The sequence below is a fragment of the Formica exsecta genome, unplaced genomic scaffold (genome assembly GCF_003651465.1).
Source record: "Formica exsecta isolate Colony F162 unplaced genomic scaffold, ASM365146v1 scaffold188, whole genome shotgun sequence".
Taxonomy (NCBI): domain Eukaryota; kingdom Metazoa; phylum Arthropoda; class Insecta; order Hymenoptera; family Formicidae; genus Formica; species Formica exsecta.
In genome coordinates, this window is record NW_021849185.1 from 4,194 (window position 1) to 29,994 (window position 25,801).

A 25,801-nucleotide genomic window follows, 5' to 3' on the forward strand; every position below is an offset into this window, starting at 1 on the left:
GTGTGCCAGTGGGGTGCAATTTGCGCGGAAAACGGCGGCAATGCTATGTGCGAATGTCCGACTTGTCCGGCAGAATTTCAGCCTGTGTGCGGCGATGATGGCATCAGCTATGGCAACGAGTGCAAGCTTCGCCTGGAGGCATGTCAGCATCGACGGGAGATACGCGTTCTGTACCAAGGATTGTGCAGTGAGTACCGAAAATAGATTTTACACGAGAGCGCACGTTCTCTGTGTCCCTGCGAATCCGCTCGTCGCGTTTTTAAAACTAGGAACTCACTTACATGCATTATTGACAATCTCGGATTTCAAATATAGTATCTACGTGAAAGGGGATTTTAATAGTAATAAAAAATATGCATGTAAAAAATAATAGATATATTTTAAACTCTATATTCGAGATGACAGAATGTAAATGAGTTATTTTCATCAAAACGAAATTTCTTTCGTTTTGCTTTAAAGTTTCTAGCATCCTTTAGCAATGTAAGAAAAGAAAGTGCATAAAAGAATTAGATTCCAACGTAGCTCGTTAGAGAGATCTAATGCAATTAGTAATATTAACTTTCGAGCAATCAAATTCGCATTTCGAAATTTGAATGTATTTGAATCGCAATTTTCATTTTCTAATTACTTTTTTTTGTGCTTCGTTTAACATAATTTTGTATGCCATTCAATCGCTTGATTCTATGGTCGCGAAGAGAAAATATATATTATCGGTTGAGTTAATCTCTTAAATAGGTTTTCCGCAAAGCACTTCAATTAATCACACGGAATTCTGGATTCCCAATCCGACGGATTGTTCCCGCATCAAGCGCTCTCTCTTATCGGGACTAATATTGAGCACGGAAAATAATTTCCAACTCGCGACGCGGGGCGTTAAAAGAACAAATCTGTAATTTTAATATGCCGGAGTGGTCGGACAACGGGGGTTAATATACGGTCGCCGGCAGCGGCGGTAACTTAAAACTTGCTACGACTAATTTGAATATCCGGCCCGGGTAAATTGAATTTATAACGGATTTCTGAACGATCTTAAGTAGCACGGCGGCATGAAACTTGATTAACGTCGATGACCTCGCGTGTTTCTCTAGAATTAGGCATCGATCGACCGTATACGCCCGCGCTTCCTCGCGTTCGATACGATGCGATAAAGCGCCGCGATCGTAAAAATCAGCATTGTGTTCGGTACGAAAGAAAGAAATGTATAATTTTCAAGCTCCGTATCAAAGAGGATCATCTTGATACGAAGCTTTCATAAACCATAAATAAGATCTACCATTTCCCTCGTTGCGATTCAGAGTTCCTCGATTATTTCGCAAAATGAAACGGTTTATCGTTATAAATAATAATTTTTTTTTATACATACGCGACGCAAATGCCGTGTTTGATAAAGTTATGCTTCGACCACGTCAGATACTTTCAGCGATATCACTCGGTTTCTTCGCTCGCGATAGGAATTCCGGACGATATCGTAAACAACTTCATGCATACTGCACTCGACGATGCATCATCGTGGCTGCACGCGAACTCGCGCTATTAATCTTCATTTTATTATTTTCTACGATGCCTTTAATAACGACGCCGCGCGCCCTCCGTCCGATCTGAGGGTGGGCGGGAGAAAAGGGTGAAGGAGAGAGATTTCATCGACCGTGTACTTTACGACGTTGGCCCCTACCCTGCAATTTCATTCTTATTAATCCACCCCCTCCTCCCTCCCTCCCTCCCACCCACGATAATCTAGAATGAGCCGCTATCAGGAGCGGTGGCTTCAAAAGGACGCGAATTCCTGGGCGATTTTCCGTCCTGTGCGTCTTTTCTTAGCACTCGATGAATATCACGCTCCAATCACCTTTCGTTCCACGCTTTAATTCGGTAAATCTTCTAATAGAACATACGATTCTTTGAATAGAACATACGATATTTTTGAAGACATGACTCAGAAATTCATGTAGTCGCATGTTAAAAGCTGTAGATGAAACACATTATTGACAAAATATCCGTGTACCTATCCCGTTAATGTAAACAAACTTTTTCGTCTGCTCTACAATAAATACAATGTACACAAACTTCACTTTTCCTAATATTACTTTATAATACCTGAGAAAAAGCATTAAAAATGTGAAACTTCAAAATTGCATATCTCTGGAACCAGAAGAGAGCGCCACAAAATTCAAAGCGTGCATTACTGAAGAATGTACCCTTTACAATATACATAAAAATGAAAACGATCCGTGAGGTGTAAGTTAATCCGAACATTTAACCAAATTGTAAGCACATACAATTTTCAGACTTTTCACATTCACATTAATTGTGCGAGGCAAACATTTACGACATATAAAATATTACTTCGTTTTCTACAGTATAAACCGAGGAAACTGATCCAATTACAATTATAATTGGTACGCATTAGTTAAATATAAAATATTATATCATTAAATATTATGAGACAAAGTTTCTTTGTCCTCGAGCTTGTGATAATGGCTCCCTTGTAAAAACGGGGGTATCGCCGCAATTAAACAAGGGTTGGAAATCCTCGTTCTACCGTCTATCTCCCCGATTTCATCCTTCCGTTCGTCTTTATGGAAATCACTCGCGAATGAAGCGCTTTTCAACGCGAGACAAACGTACAACTCGTGGCGTTGGCCTCGAGGAACGATTGCACGATGACACCTGGCACTGTTCATTTCCAACGCAAATTCACGTACTCGCGCAAACATTCCTTGTTAGTCGTACGCAACGAACAAACTATGTAGAAAGTGTTCTAAAATCACCGGTGCGTATTTTAAAAACAGATGTGTGTGTGTGTGCAAAGGACGAATATTAAATAAAAACTATAAAATTCCGTAATATAATATTATTTTAACTTATTGACTTTAGTTTAATTTAATTATATACACATACACAGTTATAATAAATTTATAAATGTAAAATAAATATAAATGAGATAACGTAAATAGTTATCGTCGTCATCAAATATATGTACGCGAGTCAGCGCAATACTTGGGAAGATGAATCTATAAACTTTTTAGACGCACTCGAGTGCTCGCGTCTTGCACAGAAATAAATCGCAACATTCCCTATTTGCATCTTTATTAAAGTTCCACTTGTCAACATAGAACGGACAAGCGCGTCCGCTATCAGACGCGCAGATTTATCAAAAAGCCCTCCGGCAGGGATGCGTTCAAACAGCGATCCCATCAAACCAGCCATCCTCCTCCTCCTCCTCCTCCTCTTCTTCCAATTCCACCAGCCCTCGACTGACGTTGTGAGGCCCCGAGAATATAAAATCACGTACTCGAGAAAGTTAGTCTAAACACAAACAGTAATTTCCATCACAAAAATCTGATGAAATGGGATGCCTGGGACGATGAGAGGAAGGTGATCCGCGCCCGAGTAGCTACCTACGACGACGCGATGGTACCGATGCCGAGGTTTACCGAACTTTCCTCATAACACACGTATCCGGCGAACGCGCGCCGAAAAGATTGGATTGCTTTTAATATCGGGCGAGCACGGCGACCCACGAATCCGAAATTCTGGAACGGCGAAAGAAGAAAGAACTCGGGGTTTCCTCGGAGAGACTTTGGCGAATATCGCTACTAAACTCTTGGCATTTCATAACCATACTCCATGCTCTACCTCTTTTTTTTTAGTATTCTGCATATATCGAGTTGAAAAAAAGAAAATCATTTTTTATATAATATTCTATAATACTTTGAGAGTTCGCGATAATAATAGACGTTCGCGTTTTATTCCAGTCACAGCGAAAGCATTTCGAAGAGCACGCGATCTTGAGCGCGGGGAAGAGGGAGGGACGATTTTCATTATCGCTCGTACTCTCGCGTCAGAAATCGAGCGGAACGTGTCGTAGAATTCGGTTTCGTGCGACGCCGGTCGCTCCACGTTGGTTGAAATCATATGAGTTGTTACTCCACGGCATGCACGCTGCATATGCATGCGCTTCCTTGCGCCTTGCTACCCTCCTCGGCCATCCCGTGTACCGTCCCACCCTTGTTCGTAGTCACGCTCTTCGCGCGTGATGATTCTCGTTTTCAAACCTCGTCGGAAAACCCGGGGGAGAGTCACTCTCCCTTCCTCCTTCCCGCAAGCATCATCGACACGTTGAGAGATGAATCTCTTCCGTATCCATCTTCTCTCTCTCTCTCTCTTTCTCCTGCTTCCCTCCCTCCCACCCTCACATCCGTCGTCGATTTCAATAAATTCTAAAGATAACTTTCCAGAGACTGTCAAGCCGCCGCCATCGTTCTTTCTACTCCTCCATTCTCCCTTGATTTCTGTTACTCGCATTTCGGGTACCACCCTTTGTCTCGTCTGCTTCCTCTTTCAACCCCTCCTGGTCGCCCCTTTTCGCCCGCGGCAGTGAAAATTCCACTCGAAACGGACGCCGTTATGCAAATACCCGCGAGAATCTTTATTAATGTTATCCTGAGGCGGTCAGAGGGCGGTTCGCCGCACGGGATGGTCAAGGGGTGGCGCGTGATTAATGGTCCGAGTGATGTCACGAAACCGAAGGAATTTGTGTTGGCCGAATCTGTGCTGAACTTAAACCCAGCTGCGCCATATAGATTCTTAATCGTCATCGATCTGTTCACAGATGGCTGCGAGAACAAGAAGTGCGAGCTTTACGGCGAATGCGAAAGCGACAGTGCCGGAGAAGCCAAATGCGTTTGTCCATCAAAATGCGAGAGTTCGGTAAGTCCTCACATGATCCCCAAATGATAATTAAAAATGATAAAAAAGATCTGTGAATTTTTAATGACAATGATCAATTTCAATTTCTTTAACAAAATATTCTAAACATTTTTAGGAATTATCTAACACACGTTAAAGACGAAAAAAGATATCCGCGTTTCTATTTTTCTATATTTCTGTATGTTACATATTAATAACGTCACCGAGCGTTACAAATGTTTGTTTTAATGAATAACGCGATCATAAATATACCGGAGGAGCGTGTTGTGCATTATAGAATATTATATCGACTGTTCAGGTTGTTTGGATTATTCAAAATTGTCATTTGCATTCGCGCCGTTTCAATCGTCGAAATTTTATAAATGTCGCGTCCTGTCTTGTTTGTATTTCTACAAAAATACAATGTCAATGCGCGAGAGAAATGGCTTTCAATCCAAGGCTGACAGCCGCGCAGTCGCGTGCGGGAATTCCAAATTCAATAAATCGCTATAGGTGTATATATCACACGTGCTCTTGTCGCGTAATATTTCTTTCAAATAAATGTCAGATTAATTCTCATTGTAAGCGAAAAAATTGCTTCGTGGACTAAATGTTCTTATATTTTATATTAAAATTAATAAATACGATTTTTAAGATTCTTACGAATATTTTACTCCGAAAAATATCCTGCACTTATTAATAAAAATAAATAATATATACGATCATATTATGTACATATTTATAAATGCGTCAAGTAAAGATACGCGCTATATAAATGTTATACAAATATTTTTGGACCCGAACAAGAATTCAAATTAATAAAGAGAACAATTCTTTTATGGTTGCATTTTTTCTCAAACAATATTTCAATATATTTAGATCCATTTCACATCGATATAGATACGATTGGTTGAGAGATCGTGCTGATTTTTTCGTCGGAAAGAAATAGATCGATCACTATCGCACGTCGCAATCTCTTCGTCGTTCCGAGATGCTCGCGGCGATTCGTCGAGCTAGGGCTCGCTCGTTAGCGTAACCGATGTGAAATATTCATACGATGATGAATGCTCCGCTCGATGCGCGTGTATGCACCCGTGTATATGCATTCTCGGCCAGCAGCGGTGTTCTGCGTTTTTCCCAAGACCGTTCGATGTTACGCGCCGCGGAAGTTGCGCTTCGTTAGAAACACGCCGCGAGGGATGAGAGAGGCTGCGCCGGGGGAGGGCAGGGGAGGATTGACACATTTGCATGCGCTATTTCCAGGACTTTTCATCAACGTTACGTTTCGCGTGCATATGTGTGGAGAAAGTCGGTTTATTATATCCCTCTTTCGCGGAGAATGAATGGCGTTTTCGTGTTTCATTAGATGGCCGACAATAGTCGATGATTCTTCGAAATGTCAAAGTGTCGAAAATTTCACGGCGAAAACGCGATGCGACCATCCGTGTTCTCCGTTAGAGAAATAAGAGAATTGGTTTTTTAATTAACATTTCGTTCTCATGTTTGTGACTGCCGGGTGTGGCCTGATGCGTTTTATCTCTCGATGCATGCTACGAATATTCAGCAGTAAAATCCCATGTAGATTGTGACAAGTCACTATCATTCGTCCATATATAATGTGTGCAGGACAAAGTCCTGTTCTTACAAAGCTTGATACAATTGGTATAAAAAATTACAAGATGCATATAATAAAAAGATTTCCGAGTTTACATAAGCTTTCAATAAATTGGGATTTATAAACTCGCAATTTTCGAATTAATACTCATTCTCATTTATTTCCGTTAATAACTGTTTAATAGTAACAATTTGATGCGCGCCGATACATGAAATCCGATTCCCATGTACGGAGCTTCAATTTCTGTGGATTTATTCGCCTATCTCTCGGATCGATTTCCGATAAATAATTTTTCGTATCCGGTTGCACGCGGATATTGCAATCTCTCTTCTTCTCTCTCTCTCTCTCTCTCTCTCTCTCTCTCTCTCTCTCTCTATCTATCTATCTCTCTTACTTTTTCCCGACCTGTCGCGGCGCTTTCCCTCCGCATGAATTCGAAACGCGACGTTCGAGTCGGCATCGGAATCCAGTCGAATCGCTTCAATGAATTCAATCGAGGGTAGACGGGAAGGAGGGCCGAGGAAAGGAACAAATAACGCGTGTTGCGCCTCGGAAAAGTGTACGCGCGAGCATTGAAAGCTTGTTAATTGCGATCGCGCTGACGCGAGTCTCCCGCGAGTTCATAGAAAACGCAGGGAATCCGATATTTTTGTGTTCTTATTAAATAAAATGTTTTAGATTCTTAATTATATATTTTTAATTTTACGCACACAACTTTTATAATTATATAATAGACACCAATTACGTAGACATAACAAAAAATTTTTGTGTCTTTTCGAAGGAACGAAGATCTTAAATCTTGATGTTTCCAATCTTTATCTTGTCTCACGTTTTCACATTTTTTTTCTCTACAGAATGTAATTTTTTACCCTTTATTAAAAAAAAAAAAAAAAAGCGGTGTTCTGCGTTTTTCCCAAGACCGTTCGATGTTACGCGCCGCGGAAGTTGCGCTTCGTTAGAAACACGCCGCGAGGGATGAGAGAGGCTGCGCCGGGGGAGGGCAGGGGAGGATTGACACATTTGCATGCGCTATTTCCAGGACTTTTCATCAACGTTACGTTTCGCGTGCATATGTGTGGAGAAAGTCGGTTTATTATATCCCTCTTTCGCGGAGAATGAATGGCGTTTTCGTGTTTCATTAGATGGCCGACAATAGTCGATGATTCTTCGAAATGTCAAAGTGTCGAAAATTTCACGGCGAAAACGCGATGCGACCATCCGTGTTCTCCGTTAGAGAAATAAGAGAATTGGTTTTTTAATTAACATTTCGTTCTCATGTTTGTGACTGCCGGGTGTGGCCTGATGCGTTTTATCTCTCGATGCATGCTACGAATATTCAGCAGTAAAATCCCATGTAGATTGTGACAAGTCACTATCATTCGTCCATATATAATGTGTGCAGGACAAAGTCCTGTTCTTACAAAGCTTGATACAATTGGTATAAAAAATTACAAGATGCATATAATAAAAAGATTTCCGAGTTTACATAAGCTTTCAATAAATTGGGATTTATAAACTCGCAATTTTCGAATTAATACTCATTCTCATTTATTTCCGTTAATAACTGTTTAATAGTAACAATTTGATGCGCGCCGATACATGAAATCCGATTCCCATGTACGGAGCTTCAATTTCTGTGGATTTATTCGCCTATCTCTCGGATCGATTTCCGATAAATAATTTTTCGTATCCGGTTGCACGCGGATATTGCAATCTCTCTTCTTCTCTCTCTCTCTCTCTCTCTCTCTCTCTCTCTCTCTCTCTCTATCTATCTCTCTTACTTTTTCCCGACCTGTCGCGGCGATCGCACACATTCAGAATGGGAGGCATGTCGGTTCATCAAGATAGCGGTCCCGCGGAAAATTCAGCCGATCTCTCGATTCAGGTAGATAGACGAGGTGGCACGGATTTCACGATTCGTGAAACGTCCTGCTGACGAGACGGCGAACAATTCCGAATTCCTTCAACGTGGTCTTTTCGTGGCCGTCCGTGAGAGGAGACGCGGACAGGAATAAGGGATGGATTCAACGTCGAGGAAAAAGAGTTGAGAAAGGGATTAGATTGGCAGGGGTTTTTCCAAGCCATGGGCCGAGGTCTTTTGCGAACGACTCTCTCGCTACTTTCTTCCAGAACGACGACGACGAGAGAAAAGTTCGCTTTCGTCAGTCGGTCACGGATGCTTATCGGGAAGTATCGGCGATCTCTCTAGCTCGCGATCGGAATTCCGGAACGTGTTTCCAGGATGGATAATACGGGATCAATTACGTTGCAGATCGAGGATTGTTAAAATTATTCAAAGTCCAGTATTTTCATTATATCGAAAAATTATAGACACAATGTAATTCAAACCCCCCCATAATTGATTTTTCATATTTCTCGCGCAAATTAATCTGCGTCGCGAAAATCGTAAAAATAGTGTCGAAATTGTATTTGAAATTAATTTGATGATCTTATTATTTGCAACGTCGATTTAAGCAGATGGTTTTATTCAAAAGACAGAATATTGTATCGGAGAGAACATAACGCGATGGACGCATTCGCGTACAATAATCCTCTTAATGAAACACGAACCATGGGTTCGCGCATATATGCGGATTAACCTCAGAAAATGAGCTGACTGACGTCAATTAAACTTAACAGGGAACCAACTAAATCGTACGGACTCTCTCTCTCTCTCTCTCTCTCTCTCTCTCTCTCTCTCTCTCTCTCTCGTGCAGGAACTTTACCGCAGCCCGCATACCGAATGTGCAGATCTATTTTGAACGGGCGTAATAATAACTACCGTCTTTCTCTCAAAACGGCCAAAGCCATCCACGCAGATACCTTCCATCTCGAATTCCAGTTAGATCAAATGAGGGCTTTTCCTACGCGCATATGTCCATTTGCATAATTATATTACAATGAATGCTCCATCAGCGATAGGGAGAAAGAGAGAGAGAGAGAGAGAGAGATGCAAATTACTTACATAAATTAACAATTACATTTGTGATCGTTTCCGCCGAATAATTCATCGCCAATTAATTGATCATTAATTATGTTTTCAATGCAATTCATTGTCAATTAATAAACAATAATTATATTTGCTTTATATAAAATTAATCGGGATTAATTAAAATTGATTAAGAGTCAATCAAGTTAGACACTCTAAAAGAAAAAGAATCATTCCCGGATTTGTCGAAGAATAAATTCTCGTTCGTCCAATCGACTTTCACCGCAAACACGCACAGCTGGCCGATATAACAGTGACAAAGGATTCACGGAACACGAGTGTAATAAGCAAACAGGAGGAGTCGGGAATATGACAGCCGAGCTAATTAAGTTTTGCTCTTTCCCGTGTTATATTGCATCGCGCGACCTCTTCATCTCCCCCCCGTATCCTCTCTCCATCCCTTCCGCCTATTCCCTGGCCTCGCCTTGCTGTCCATCAAATGCGCCATGTACCCCTGCGCAACAAGTGAGACACGCAGAGAGATCTCGCCTCTCACTCTCTTCCTCTTTCTCTCTCTTCCACTTTTAACTTCTACTTCTAAAACTTTTTTTGCTTTTCTAAATTTATCTTTTCATATTCCCCTTTGCTGCAGCCGTATACACGTTTCATTTAATCGTTTTAAAACAGAAATTCTCTTTTATATACGAATACTGATATAAGGCAAAGATTTTACCTCGAGATAAAAAAAAATCTTTTCATCATATTTTATGCACTCTTGTCATTTTTGTAATTATATTCATAATTGATTATATTTGGAATTGTGTGTGTACAGGTGACAGAGCCGGCGGGTACGGAAAAGGTTTGCGGATCCAATGGAGTGACCTACGATAATGAATGCGCCTTGAAAAGGGCGTCGTGCACGAGCCAGACCCTCATCACCATTAGCTACGTGGGTGACTGTGGTAAGCATCCATATATTTCACGTGCATTTATAAATGCGAGCTAATGCGATGAGCTCAGAGATGCGCTGATACTGCGACCAGATAACAATAATAGAGTCCTTTCTACTTCCTTCCATTCTACGAGAGCATAATTTTTACATTTCGATGAAAAAGAGGAGAATTAATAGTAATATTTTTTTTTTTCATTAACTCGCGCATACTTAAATATTATTTCCATCGATATTTTTGCCGGAGAGAATCTGAATTTTTATAAATATTTTTTTTTTTTTTTTTTTTAACGCATGATTTCGGATAGTTTGAAAATTTATAGCGATGATCTATGTGCCATGAAAAATGGATGAGAGAAAATCAAATGTTTTCCAGAAATGTGCACAAGGGTGAAGTGCGAGTACGGAGCGCATTGCGTGGCGGGTGTGTGCGTGTGCCCGAAGGTCTGCCCGGAGAACAGCGGCGAGCCCGTTTGCGGTAGCGACGTGAAAACTTACCAGTCTGAGTGCGAGCTGCAGCGAGCAGCCTGCGACAGGGACCCCAAGTTGCCGGCGTTGCACGTCACGTTTTACGGGGACTGCGGCGACAGATTGGCCGTGGCGGCTTTGAGTATGTTGCCGAAATTATATATAGTCTATAAATTATATAGTGTCGCCCCGCGCCCATCTCTCTTAACACGCTTTTGCGAAAATTTCCTTGCAGTTAATTCGCGACTACTACTAGTTACGCTGATTAAAGTATACATTTTTTAATAACGAATACGGTCTCAAGAGATTCGCGATATATATATATACAAAAAGAGAGAGAGAGAAATTGAGTATATAAATCTTTTGCAATTTAATTTTAACTTTGTGATCCCAAAGTTTTCAGAAAAGATCAGCCATAGAGGTGAACTATAGAGCGGTTTGACACGCGAAAATGTTTAACGCACCGAGCATCTCAGACAACGTAATGGAAAGCCATTGCGGCTTGTCGACTTGAGAGTTGGGGTGTTCGACGCGATTCGCAAGCCCTTTGAAGGGTTAACGCTCGAGGCGCGGGACGCACTCGTGAAGTTTCAAAGACGTTCACACGTTTCACATGTGCCTTCTCTCTGTAATCTTGGCGAAATTGCTGCTGCCGTGTAACAGAGCGCGTAATTGAAAATAGTTTTCATAAAACGGTCGCAGCGACGAGAACGCTTATTAGAACGCCGGGATACCTTAACGCTTATCCTGAAATGCTTTAACCGCATGTCATTAACGATTTGGGGCTCCCTTTAACGTTCTAACAACGCGCATAATAAGCCGCTCTAACCATCGCTCTCTCTCTAACCGCTTCTAACAGCGACCAAGTCGACACTCGCGGTGACACGCGTGGCCACCACCATCGCCGACATGACGAGCACGCAGGAGCGCGAGGCCTGCAAGGACATTCACTGCGACTTCGAGGCGACCTGCGAGCTCGGCCCGGACAGGTTCCCCAGGTGCAGCTGCAGATTCGATTGCGCCTCCATCCCGCCGGAGAATATGCGGGCCGTCTGCGGTAGCGACCTCAGGATCTACTCCTCCCTCTGCGCCATGAAGATGGAGGCTTGCCAGAGGCAGCAGGAGCTTCGACTGAGGCCCCTCGATCTCTGCGAAGGTTGGGAAGCGACCGAGGAGATTCGAATATCGATTGACGAAGACGGATTTTGCTTCTCTCTCGACGCTTTCACGATACCCTCTAACGATTCATCTTCCACACTTTTTACATTTTCCTGCTAACAAGTGATAAATTAAATTGAGCGGAGCAAATTCTCGCTTTGAAGTGTTGCTTTAAAAAGATTAATGCGATAATTAATTTTCTACTGTGATACTTGTGCAGGCATGGAAGTCAAGCCTTGCAATGGCGATTCTCCATTGGTAGACTCCGAAGGTAAAGAATATGACTGCGGTAGTGGACCAGAACGCAAAGACTGCCCTAGCAATAGTTACTGCCATCAGACGACACGATTCGCTCGTTGCTGCAAGAAAGGTTAACGAGAAAACTCTTTTAGTAATTTTAAAAATCGATCAGTATACTTAACATTAATATTTTATACATCAATCACAAATAAAATCAATCAAAATAATATATACAATTTTCTTAAAATATTAATTTTTATAAATATATCAAATTAGATATATATATGTAGATTAAAATCTCTAAGAAAATAAAAATCTCAAACGTTTTTCGCTCGTTGCTGCAAGAAAGGCTGCAAAAAAATTTTTTAGTTATTTTAAAAATCGATTAATATACTTACTTAGTTATGTAACGTAAATGTTTTATACATCGATCATATCAAAAATAATATATATAATTTTCTTAAAATATTAATTTTTATAAATATATTAAATTCGATATATATGTGGATTAAAATCTCTTAAAGAATAAAAATTTCAAACGTTTCACGCAAAACATTATTCGTCCAATCTCAAGGAAGTTACGTTAAAAAATTAATGCATAATTTTACAAGCTCGAGACGCTCACGCGACAGGTGACAATTAAGTGACGTGCTTTTCCAGTCTTAGGGAACCAGGTGCAAAAATGCGCGGACTCATGGCACGGCTGTTGCCCGGACGGGAAGACCGCCGCCCTAGGTCCGGACGGCGCCGGTTGCCCGAGTTTGTGCAATTGCAATAGACTCGGCAGTGTGTCAGATACCTGCAACCCGGAAACCGGTCAATGCGAGTGCAGGCCAGGCGTGGGCGGCCTCAAGTGTGACAGATGCATGCCGGGTTACTGGGGACTGCCGAAAATAAGCGAGGGCCATCAGGGATGCATACGTAAGATTTTCGAATCTGCGCTCTCTCAGAATCTGTGATTCTGATATATTTGTCATATAATTATTTCCTACAGATATAAATATATGAAACGATATACATAGGGCGTGTCCTCTAATATATTTTTCTCGCTTTAATCGATCGTTTTGATTACTTATATGATCAATCGCCATGTATCGAATAAACCGTTTATTTGTCTTGTACACGTATCGGGAAGATATTTATAATTATGTTTGACAGCGTAAACAATCTTCATTATTTATCGTAAAATTAATGCGAATTATTTTCTTTCTCTGAACGTAGCGTGCGGCTGCTCACTATTCGGTTCCGTCAGAGAGGATTGCGAGCAGATGACAGGACGTTGCGTCTGCAAGCCTGACATCCAGGGGCAAAAATGCACAATCTGCAACGACCACAACAAGATACTCACCCCCACCGGATGTTACTCAGGTATCACGCGCAAAGATAATCATCTGAATGTATTACTAAAATGCCTAAATCCCAATTAGCGATCTAAAAAATTTAATTACAACTTTTTTTATCTCCTTTTTATAAGTGTAAAAAAAATTATGGAACATCCATTCATTTAATTCCTTTCAATATCTAAACCTTAATACCCGACTATTCTAAAATCAAATTTCCCCGGGAATTAACATCAGCCTAACTTACTCGGCGTCAAACGCCGTTTGTTTTTCGACGTAACTATGTTACATCGCCGAGATAACGAGTTTTAACGCTCTCGGAGAGACGACACCCCGATCCGGTCGGATCTACGATCCGTCTCGGTCTACGCGCGGCGTAATTCTATTAATTAACGCGCCCCCTAATCCGTTTTGCATCCGCAGCAGACACGATACCGCCCATACCTACGTCCTGCAACGAGCTGGAATGCTACTCGGGCGGCCACTGCACCGAGATCGGCGGCGCGCACTGCGTCTGCCCGTCCTCGTGCCCGGCGGACGTGCCGTCCTTACCGGTTTGCGGCAGCGACGGGCAGACCTACGACAACGAGTGCGAGCTAAGGCTGTACGCGTGCCGCCACCAGGCAGACGTGGTCACGCAGGCCTTCGGCCACTGCAGAGGTGGGTTCACTGAACGTACACCGCCGAACAGATCGCTTTACGTTCTCCTCTACTGAGAGAAAAACGCTATCGAAAGAGAGATCGCGTCGCTTGTAAACGAGTAGCTCGAACAAATTATACACACACCCCGTAGAAATAATGAACGCGAGATTCATGGTTAGATAATCGAGAAATATGCCTAGTGTATAGCGATGTTAACAGAGAGAGACGCGCGTCGATAACAGGATCTGAGAACAAAACCAGGGCCTGAAACGACAAACACAGTGAGAAGAAAAAAATATAATATAAGCTGAGTTGCTTCAAGAGCTCGAATAAACTGTATCTGCGATTTAACGAGAGTCATTGTTTCATATAAATTAAACGAGAGAATTTATATAATCAAGTTAATACAACGGACGTTGATGCAATAAATGCTTGAAAAATATCAACGTTATCGGGAAATGTAAAATTTGTACGATAGAAAAAAAAAGAGTATTTGAAAATGCTATTAAATACGGTAATTGATGGTAATTCTTTGAACGAAAGAATCGCGGCCTAATAATAATAATATAGCAGACGCACTCTGTGACATCGGTTTATAACAATTTAGATTTGTTTAAATAGGACGTTGTTAATTATAGAGCAGGAACACTGAAAACAAAATATAGACGAAATAAATTTTACGGAGAGATCTGATTATAAAAAAAAAAAAAAAGGATTGCCCAGCTTTTGCCCTAGAGAAACTAACCAGTAATCCACTTTGTATATCCAAACGTTATAATAAACTCATCAAGTTTCTACTGACATGTATATATATGTTTGTGTGTAACCCCCGCAACCCGGAGCTACTACTTTGCTTGCTTTCTTATAATTTATCGCATTCCGTTCTCGTTTTGTTTTTGTGAATAATACTTGTGATTAATACGAATTGCGAAAAGTTTAATCCACTTACGAACAGAAAATAAACCAAGGAAGAAAGGAAGCAAAGTTAGTAAACGAACTTGCATTGAGAAACCGATACGAAATTGCAAGGTAAACTCTTCCATAGGAATTTACGAGATAATGAAAGCATTATTACTGAAAACACCACATAATTACTACAATCATCGTTATTCATCGACATCAACATTTTTAACTAAGAGACAGATACAAAAATCTAAAATCAATAAGCTAAACGAGATAAATGTTTAATTCAATGGCATATAAATGTGAATAGTCATGTTTAATTATTTTTGTTTAATTTTTAAATTATCACATATTTACATAGGATTTGTATCACTCTTGTAGCCTTTTCGATAATTTGTTACGCAATCATTTTCGCAAAAAAAAAAATACGTAGGTTTAGTGAGAATAGTAGGCTCTATAAATTCACTTAGTCGGGGGCGCATTAAAGTATCCCCGGAGGTGAAGCAACTATCGCGTTCGCGCGTGAAGAAAGTTGGCAAACGTTAACTCGCGAAACTGAGCGAGCGCCGAAGGTGGTTTTAACTAAATCACCGCGGACTTCCAGCATGATCTCGTCTTAAGTGGCGCCCGTGGGACGTGTCCAGAGAAGAGCCGACATCCACAGAAACGGTAACTGGCGGTCCAGCCGTAAGCATTCGACCCGCGTGACTCGCGCATAACTCTGTTATCCCGCGAGGAGATGCGAGAACGGCAAAGTTTTCTCGCGAATATTATCGGTCGCGACAGTTTTATCGGTGTAGATAAAATTTCTCGCGATTATTTATTATTTTTATTCTGGAAAAGTCTCGATATACAAGACACGTCTTCTCTCATAGAAGAGTTTCTTTTGATTTTTAGAAGAAACGATGGCGACTGAAGATCCATCATGATATTACAACGAAATGTGTGATAAAAAAAGTATGCGTTCGTTTCCATTTATTTAGATTTTTATTTCTAAAGATCGTAGGATGAGACATCGGTTGGTTGTTTCAGCTCTTCGCTTAATCGATCGCTCGTCTTCTCCCGAGAGAAGCCGACGATGGATATAATAACCGCGTACGCATCATTAGCGAGAGTTTCTCAATTAATTACAAACAACTCCGGGATGATCGCGCGATCGCGATCTAATTTCGCGAACCGTTGATTATGCCGGCATTAAATTCCATCCCCGAGTCTCAATCGGATCGGCGAATCTAGCTTCTGCGCGAGTATGATAAACCACGCGGCGCAAGAAGTAGAAAGAGAGAGATCCTTCGCGCTTCCCAGAGTCCTCTTCTCCGTCCTCTTTTTTCCTTCCTCACACTCCTCAAGATATTCCGAGCCCCTGACAAAGTTCGTGGAGCGAAACGTCGGAATCTATTAAAGTCTCCCGCCTCACCCCCGTGAACCCCGACCCCTTATTTTCGATTGCTCAGCCTTCTCTCTGTCTGCTCCCTCTCCCTTCCCCCCTCTTTCTACTTCCCGATCTGGCTCTCGCGCTGGAAGTCAATCTCTTAAAAAGTTCTTCTTCGGAGCTCGTCCTCCGGAGTCAAACATAAATCAGATTACGCCGTCCTCGCGGACTCCCACTTTCTTCGCCATCCCTGTCGCTGTTACTCCTCCACCCCTTTCGCTCTGGCATCGAGAGTATTCGCTGAGAGACTTCGCCGGAAAATCGCGGAGATCTCTCTCTTTCTCTCTCTTGATGTATCTTTTTTATCCTTTTCGCCCATGTCGATGCACGAGATCGAAGTAGAGGACGATAACGGCGATGGTAAGGGATGGGAGGAAGAAGAGGGAGACGACAGGACGATATGGGCGCCGGCACTTTGGATCCTGTAAATAATGCATGCCGTAATTTCTCGCGACGGTCGGGCTCCTTGGCTTCCTGCGGGAAAGAAGTCCTCGGATATCTTCTCGGGAGTAAAACAGAGGATCCGGCCAAACGATCGGTCACCGTATATGCTGCGACTGTGTCATCTTTGACGCGAACGCGAGTTATAATGATTGGATTACGATCATGTGAAACGAGGTCATGTACCGGGAGATAAACGAGAGCGAGATGACAGACAGCTGATCGCAGACACGAGCGATCAATGTTTGCTTTTTCATGTGAAAATATTCGCCAATGGGACGTTCTGAAATAAATCATCAGCGAGAGGGGAAAACAATGAATCAATATACAACGTTGAGTTAGCATCGATATATCTCATAGAAACTCGAGATGTCAAGGGTCTGATAAAATTTTCCAAACAGTCTTTACGCTATCGAATGCATCCTTCATTTAATTGTTAATTGAGTTTAATTAAAAGTTTCACGATTATAGCTCTTTTTAAGAAAGTTTTACTCTCAAATCCGAAAGATTTCAATCATTCACAAAAAAATTGCAGATTGAAAGATATTAATTAGTATTTGAGGTAAATAATGAAGAAAATAAAATTGACGAAGATTGAAATTCCCAGCTGACGTGATTCCCTTATTACACCATCGTATCTGGCAAAGCGCATCTTTTAGCGAAGCAACGTATCCATAAATTACGTATCACACGAGCTGCGTAAACGCGTTCTAAGTTTGATAAAAATCCTGACCATCGACGGGCGACACATGAAGAGAACGGAATAGATTCACCAATTGTAAAACGTTGTATCGTATTTTCGCGAAGCACATCCGGTTTCTCGCATAGTTTCTCTCGGAATCTTCATCCTTTAAATGAACCGAAGCCATTTCGATGGGAGAAGAGGCCGGGGATATTTGCAGCGGCGACAATGAGAAAAGCTCGTTCTTGCAACGCGGAAGTAAATAAATGAATCGATTATACGGAGACAAATAAGCGGGTTGTCGAACGCGAGAGGATGGACTCAAGAGGACGAAAAGGGTTTGGGATCTATAAAGAGAAAGAGAGAGAGAGAGGAGAGGGAGGACCGATTGTCGAGAAAAAAATAACGGAAATTCTCGACAGGCAATAATAGGAAGCAATCCGGCAATTGGAAAGTAATTAAAACCCCATCAAGAGGCCGCTACGAATCCTGTTAACAGTTTCGCGTTACTCCGAGCCGATAGAATTAGCTTTTCGATTTTCATTTAGAGCAACTCCGAGGCCCCATCGCGTCGCGTCGCGTCTTTCTTCGAGTGCCGGGAGGACGCAAATCCTTTCCACGCACAAATGGAAATGAAATAATGGAAAGGAATAAAGAGAAAGAGAGAGAAATATAATTTATATAATGCACCGCGAAAGAGATTGTTATGCCCCGTGGACATTGACGTAGTACTGAAGTTCTATTATGGTTATATAATGTAATTTTAATCTAAAGCATTTTAGAGTCTCTTTAATCTAAAGATAAAATCGATCTGAAATAAAATAAAATGGAGCCATTCGTTGATTAAGATGTAAATAGTATTAGTATCTGTATTTCAGTAACTCTTACATTAATTAAAATAGGACACACTTCTTTCACCGATTTCTGGCATCAATTATTTTAATCTAATTTTCACGAAATTTAATGAAGGATTTCTTTTACCTAAAGAAAAAGTAAAGATTTTTCAGAATGAAGCTTTCGCGAAAAATAAGGGATTCCATTTACTCATCATGCTATGAAGAATTATATATATTTTTTTTAAGTAATTATTTATTCAGAGATATAAGAAGAGGAGAAATAAGAAGGATTGAAGATATGAAATAGTGGGAGTGGAAAGATTAGGAGAGAGCTCCTAGAAAGATTGTCAAGTTTTTCTTAAATTCTCTGGATGTAGCTTTCAGGATCGCTTAAATCACTACAAGAAGCTGAATGGGCGATTACAATTATACTTTCACTAAGATTTTTTCGTAGGCATGGATAGATTAATTCTCGAAACTTTTTTGGATGAACAAGAATATTTAATTCGACATGCGAGATTCATGCATTTTCCATCAATTATATATTTAAAAATTGTTCTATACATAAAATATAGTTTTTTTTTCTATAGTGCCAAAATGTTCCAAATGTACTCTTTGCTTCATCCTTAAAAATAAAAAATAAATGAGTAAATTATTTTTTTAAATCTCTCCTTCTGAGCGAGAATTTTATTTCAACAATAATTAACAGAAACTCACAGAGAGAAACGTTTGTTTGATGCGATTTCACGACTATATATACTCTCTCACAAAAACCTCGTCGTTGCAACTTTTAATGAGCGAAAATTAATAATTTTATAATGGAATTTTGTACACACGCACACACGTGTAGCGACAAAATGCGAATTCTGTTCGACTGACAATGTTGCCATACATATTACTTTATATGTGATGAAAATCTATTTTTCTGCACAAACGTAACTGAATAGAATGTAATTGAAATCAGGGCTAGTAACCGATTTTTTAACTAATTGTATGTTTTTTTTCTATTTTATCATCAATGTAATATTTTACATTTGCAGAAACCGGAAACTGCTCAATTTAATTTCCTTTTTAAAACAATAATAAATATAAGTAAATACAATAGCACGTATCTCTAAATGCAAATCGTTGAATGATGATTTTATCAATCTTTCATTAATTCCACGGTTGATAAAGAAATCACTTATTAATAAATAAGAAAGAAAGTAAGAAAGATAATGGCAAAACCGGAATTCACGAATATTTTCAGACGACCCTATGGTTAACACGGACTTCCCCGTTAAGAGATACACAGCTGTACAATATACCCAACCAGCGGCCGCTATTTCTCCGTTGTCCAAATCCACGCGGCATCTCTTGGTACCGGAGCCGGACCCACGATATTATTACACTCATCGAGCTCATCAAGAGACCATCACCATCGACAGAGATAATTTAAAACATGGTAAAAGACGAAATTCCGAATTAGTTCTTTTACTCTCAGGCAATGTTTTTTTTTTTTTATTCAGAGAAATGAAAAGAGCTAAAAAAAAATGATCAGTCAGAAATTTTAATCCCTCTTCAGAGAAATGTCGCTCTAATTTCCCAAGCTTTTATAATTCTCTTCCTTTGAAGATTTTAAGCAGATTACATTATTACTAAATTAGTGAATTTGAAACGATTAATAATTAAGTACAAATTTATATAATGTAAAGGTATACTTTATTAATTTACTGTTAATTGTGAATTAACACGATCAAAATATTAATACTTTAAAATCGCTTATAACGCTTGAAACGTGGCACAATAATACTTTGTGGAAATCTATTTTATTATTTATAAAGCTCGACATTAAATAATTTAAAATCTGCTACCACATCTGCTTGACATCGATTCGATAAAATTACGATGTCTATTATTTCGGGATGATCTCAAAAATAACTTTATCTCCATCAAGAATTTGTTGATATATAATTCCAAATTTAATTTTTTGTCAAAAACTATAAAGCAAGCGCGTTTGATTTAAACTTTTTAAATACTTGGTAATGTGTAAATAATAATGAGATTAATTCTTATAGGAGTAGCCGCAGCGTATCGACCGACGCCAGCGACGATTCGAGTGGTCACTGCTCTCCTGGGTGATCTTTGTAACGACGACAAGGATTGCACAATACCTAACAGCGAATGCTCAAACGGCGGCTGCATCTGTTCCGAGGGCTATGCGGAAACTAGTGATCGGCAGGAATGCTTCGGTGAGTCGAATTATCTTAATTATACACGTCGGTTCATTATTCTCTCATGAACTTTCACTGTATAAAATATTCAGCCCCAAGCTAAATCTTATATCAATGTTTCTCATTAAAGCAACATCCATTTCAAATTATTTGAACGAGTATATTAATTAATCGTAATAATCATAATTAGGGTATTAATATTAAGGAAGAAAGAGAGAGAGTTAATTGAGAAAGTTCGCGGAGTCTTAAATCATAATAATTCTCACCCAAACTTGTGTTAATGTTCGATCGATTATACAAACTCGACTCTACCACGCGATAAATTATCAACGTTGCTGTAAATTGGAAGAAAATTAACTTACGCTTAATCTCTGTCGTCAGCCAATTACGTGCCGGTGACGCCGACCGAGGAATTTCGCGCCTGCCTCTCGTATCCCTGTCATATGACCTCGACGTGCATCGACTTACCCAGCGCAACTTTCGTCTGTATCTGCCGGCCAAATTATACCGGATTGCTGTGCGACGAGGAGATCAACAAGCGAGATTACGAGATACCATCCTTTGACGGTAAAAGCTACGTCAGGATGAGTCGGCTGAAAGCGTATCACAAATTCAGCATCGAGGTCGAGTTCAAAACATACGCGGACAACGGAATCATATTGTACAATCAGCAGAAGAGCGACGGCACCGGCGACTTTGTTTCGCTGGCTATTGTCGACGGGTTGGTATCTTTTATCACGATAATTCTCTTTCTCAAAAAATATGCTCTTTGAAGATTTATTAACAAGCATATTGCGCAACACGAACTAATTTCTTTTATCTCTTGCATAATTTTATTTAAAAACCTCTCCCCTCTTATAAGATTGATTAATTATACAATACACTTTTTTAAAGTTAAAGCAATTTCTACTGTATAAAAATATAAGGAATATTATTTAATTGCTCTTGCGCTATTAACAGAAAATATATTTTAAAAACTCTGTTATTCATTAAATTTAGGATCACTCTATCTGACCTGTGTAACTCGTAATCTCTCAATGTGTCACAGATATGTGCAATTCAGATATAATTTGGGAAACGGACCTGTAGTTCTCATGTCATCGGAAAGGGTGACCATGAAGACCTTCCATAGAGCGGCGGCTAAGAGGTACCATAAGGACGGAGTGCTGATCTTTAACGACGGCGAGGATGTAGCCGGGCAAAGTCAAGGAATGTTAAAATCACTGGATCTGAATCAGGACACTTTCATCGGAAACATGCCGACTAATTACACCAAGTAATATTCGCGATTGTTGCATCATTAAATTGAGAAGGAAATTAATTAAGGCTTTTGATTAGAGACATTTAAAGATAAGATGCAAGATTGCGATTTTTCCGAACAGAGTCTACGACAACATCGGCACCAATCACGGATTTCTCGGCTGCATACGCAAGCTGAAGATCAATCGGATCAACGTGGATCTTCACGTGGGTCGCGACAAGGACGTCCTCGAGAGCTACCGCGTGAAGGAGTGCGGTGACAATGCCTGCGCCAATTTGCCCTGTCAAAACGGCGCGACGTGCCAGCCGATCTTCGAGGAGGATCTGTGCAACGGCCGGGAATGCAGGAGGCTGCAGAAAAGAGGCAAGAGCAGGAACAATCGAGGCGGAAAGGGCGGGGTGAACATAGTCAGATGCCGTGGTTCCCACTGCACGTCGATCGAGAAGACGAGGACCAAGAAGAACGCGAGGAAGCGCTGCGTCACCGGCAAGTGCGACTACGATTACGAGCTCAAGTACGAGAACGATTACGACCACGGCAATTATGCGGTGGAGAAGTACGAGCCGCCGGACTACAGATGCATTTGCCCGCCGCAGTTCACCGGCCGAAGTTGCGAGGAGTCGCTGGACCCCTGCATCGGCGAGCCCTGCCAGCACGGTGCCACTTGCGACATTCTGCCGCAGGGAGGATACGTGTGCAAGTGTCCTCCTGGTAGAACCGGCATACATTGCGAGATCCGTAAGTGTGTTGCTCGAAAAATATTAGGAAATTAAATCAAGAATAACTAAATTTTTCGCTTGCCAAAAAGCACACATGTTTATCTTTTTATTTAGATATAAAATATTGATTTTTTAATATATATATAATTTTATATAATTTTATTTTAAAAACCATGATATGCCATTTTTTACACAATGTTTTAAATTATTTTTTGCTTGCCAAAAAACACACATATTTATCTTTTTATTTAGATATAAAAATATTGATTTCTTAATATATATATAATTTTATCTAATTTTATTTTAAAAACTATACGATATGCCATTTTTTACACAATGTTTTAAATTATTTCAAATTTCATATCAATTTTAGTGGACGCCGATCTGACGGAATTGCTGATTCCCGAGATGAACGGTAACGGATATCTGGAGCTGCCTTGCCTGGAAGGCATCGCGAAAGCGTTCTCCATCGAACTGTGGTTCCTCACTCGCGCGAACGACGGTCTCCTGCTTTACAACGGTCAGCTAAACAACGGCAGGGGCGATTTCATAAGTCTGAACCTGGTCCACGGCAGACTCGAGTTCAGATTCAATCTCGGGAGCGGTATCGCGAACATCACGTCGCCTGATCCGGTCAGTCGCGATATCTGGCACTGTGTGAGAATCAGCAGACTCGGTAGAGAGGGAGTACTTCAGCTTGACGATGGAATCGTCGCTAGAGGATTATCCGGAAGTCCTCTCACGGAATTGAATCTGGAAATGCCGCTTTACGTCGGTGGAGTCAAGTGAGTGTTTTATATTTTCATTGAATTATATATTTATTTCTACTACCTTAATCATATTATCTTATTTTTTCCGTTTTCCAAGATAATTTCCACTTTTTCAAGATTTTTCTATATCTCCTATCACACTTTAAATTATACAATATTTTATAACACACAAATATAATTTATATCGCCCCTATTCAATTGTTTAAAAAATAATCCCAAAGCTGAGATATTCGGAATTGCTTGGTCTTTTAGACACTGGCGAGAAGTTCATCGTCTGTCCGGAGCCTGGACCGGATTGGTAGGCGCCGTGCAGAGACTAATGGTAAACGGCAAAACATATCAGAATCTCGCGGTGAATATTACTCAACACAACACGGAGATTTACGATGGTCTACCGTGTCCCAGCAATGAGAATCCTTGCCACAACGGCGGAGTCTGCCTTCCACTTCTCAACAGTTACCTCTGCAAGTGCGCCAATGGTTATAACGGTCTGCATTGCGAATACTGTAAGTTTTTTCCCCCAATTTCATTACGCACATTTAACTTCCGCCTACATTTCTTTTTACATATCTTTTTATTTTTCTACTTTAGAGATTTATTTATTTATAATTTATTTATATATGATAACAATCGTAAAATTTATGCCAGCCATGTATATATATTTGGATATTTTTTCAATTTTTATAAGAGCAAGAATACATTTTACCTTGCTAATAATTAACTACAATACTATGTTATAATTATATTTAAAAAAATAATTAAGCAAGTGATGAAAATATTTCTTTCAGTTATGGGTTACGACGTGTCCGGTACCGAGATATCGGAGCGACCTGTGCGTTTCGAAGGTGACAATTTCCTGCAATTCAAGCACCGCTACGGTAGAAGGTGAGTGACTCTTATTCTTTGAAGTTAGATTTCCGAGAAATCAATAACCGGAACTCTAGATTGCAACGGCGCACATCCTTTGTGATGTTCGATTAGGTGCACTTGAAATTAGCAACGATCGACAACTAGTGAGAGTAGATTAATTAGCTCTCCTGATTAACGATTAATGTCACTAACCTTTTGATTATGTAACCACTAACTAGTACTAACTCGACTAACACTACCCTCGGCGAGTACTTTGAGGAGTCCTACTCCGACTACGACTTGGAGGAGGATGTCGACTACGAGTACGACAGTTACGATTACACGGAGTAAGTTTTCTAATGGAAAGATGACTATGGTGTACTCGTTTGAGGGATAGATTAATTCTCCTGCTCGCGCATCGTAGTAATCGTGGCTCAATCCCCAATCACATCCCTAACAACCGTCTTAGATAGAGTAGATTGTTTGATTGTGTAACAGCAAACGTAACTGACGTAGATTACGTAGCATCGCAATTAAAGATACAATTAAACGGGTAGCAGTTTGTTTCTCGTACTAATTTTCTTATAATAATTTCTAATAATAATTAATAATTATCAGAACGAATTGTAATTATTGCTTATAAAAATTGACGAAAAACATTATTTTAATAATATTTAAATTCCATTTTTTTGTTTTGATATGTGTAAAGTTGAAGATTAAAAGAACCGACAAAATTAAGTAATTAGATCTTCAAAAAGTTCATCTGGTTAGGAAATAAAGGATTTATTAAAATAAATAAAAATAAAGATAAAAATAATAAATTAAAATAAAGAGTTTTATATCCATTATTTTGAACAATCTTCCCATCTAATTGTATCTTGATGTAGAAAATTGTATAGATTCGTAATGTGAATTATATATATTGGCATGAATGTGTCTGAGTGTCTTTAATGAATAGCTATTATTATGGACATGTTTGTTCAGACGCAGGGGACAGCAATCGAATAAGTTCGAGTTGCGGTTAAGAACGGTACATCCCGAGGGTCTCATCGCGTGGGTGGGAAGAGGAAAGTTGGAACACTTCTTTTTGTCTTTGCATGGCGGTCACGTAATACTCACTTACAAGAGCAAGATTGAAAATGTATCAGTAAAGAGCAAGGTAAGATAACATTACTATATTGATCAAGCATTATCTCGACAGTATTTTAATTAAATTTTTTTTCTCCTTTTTGTTAATTCTTAAATTCATAAATAATTATATCATAAATCTTTCTAGAAGAAATTTATTTGTTTTATATTTTTAATTATATTTGTTGAATATATCAATAAATAATGTATAGAATAATAATATTAATTTCTAATAAAATATCTGTCCGATATAAGCTGTCTATTTCTACTAGAATGCAAATAGAAAACTGCGTAAGCAAATAAAGCTTGATATTTTTGTGATTAGTAAGACATTTTTTTCTCTACAATACAATAAAGTTAACTGTCTTGAAAATAAATTTATTTTACAAGAATTGATATATATATATATATATATATATATATATACCACCACATCCGAGCGTCTCGACGACGAAGAGCTTGTACGCTCCAAATCGACGAACACGCGCCCGTCAAGGTCTCGATGGAAACGACGTTGCTGACGACCAACGGCAAGCT

At 39.9% G+C, this 25,801-nt stretch overlaps 1 protein-coding gene across 1 annotated transcript; it reads left to right on the forward strand.

The window, feature by feature from the left end:
• On the forward strand, positions 1–25,355 carry LOC115233734 (agrin-like; the record flags this gene model as incomplete). The annotated part of the gene is made up of 19 exons (XM_029804286.1): positions 1–187; positions 4,613–4,710; positions 10,066–10,195; positions 10,559–10,792; positions 11,510–11,806; positions 12,029–12,178; positions 12,709–12,969; positions 13,270–13,416; positions 13,812–14,048; positions 19,574–19,768; positions 20,382–20,555; positions 20,919–21,258; positions 21,586–21,813; positions 21,920–22,536; positions 22,891–23,302; positions 23,540–23,793; positions 24,076–24,172; positions 24,376–24,483; positions 25,121–25,355. Coding segments are annotated over 19 exons (4,350 nt in total), but the record flags the coding sequence as incomplete, so codon positions are not given.
• Positions 25,356–25,801: the final 446 nt, after the last annotated feature.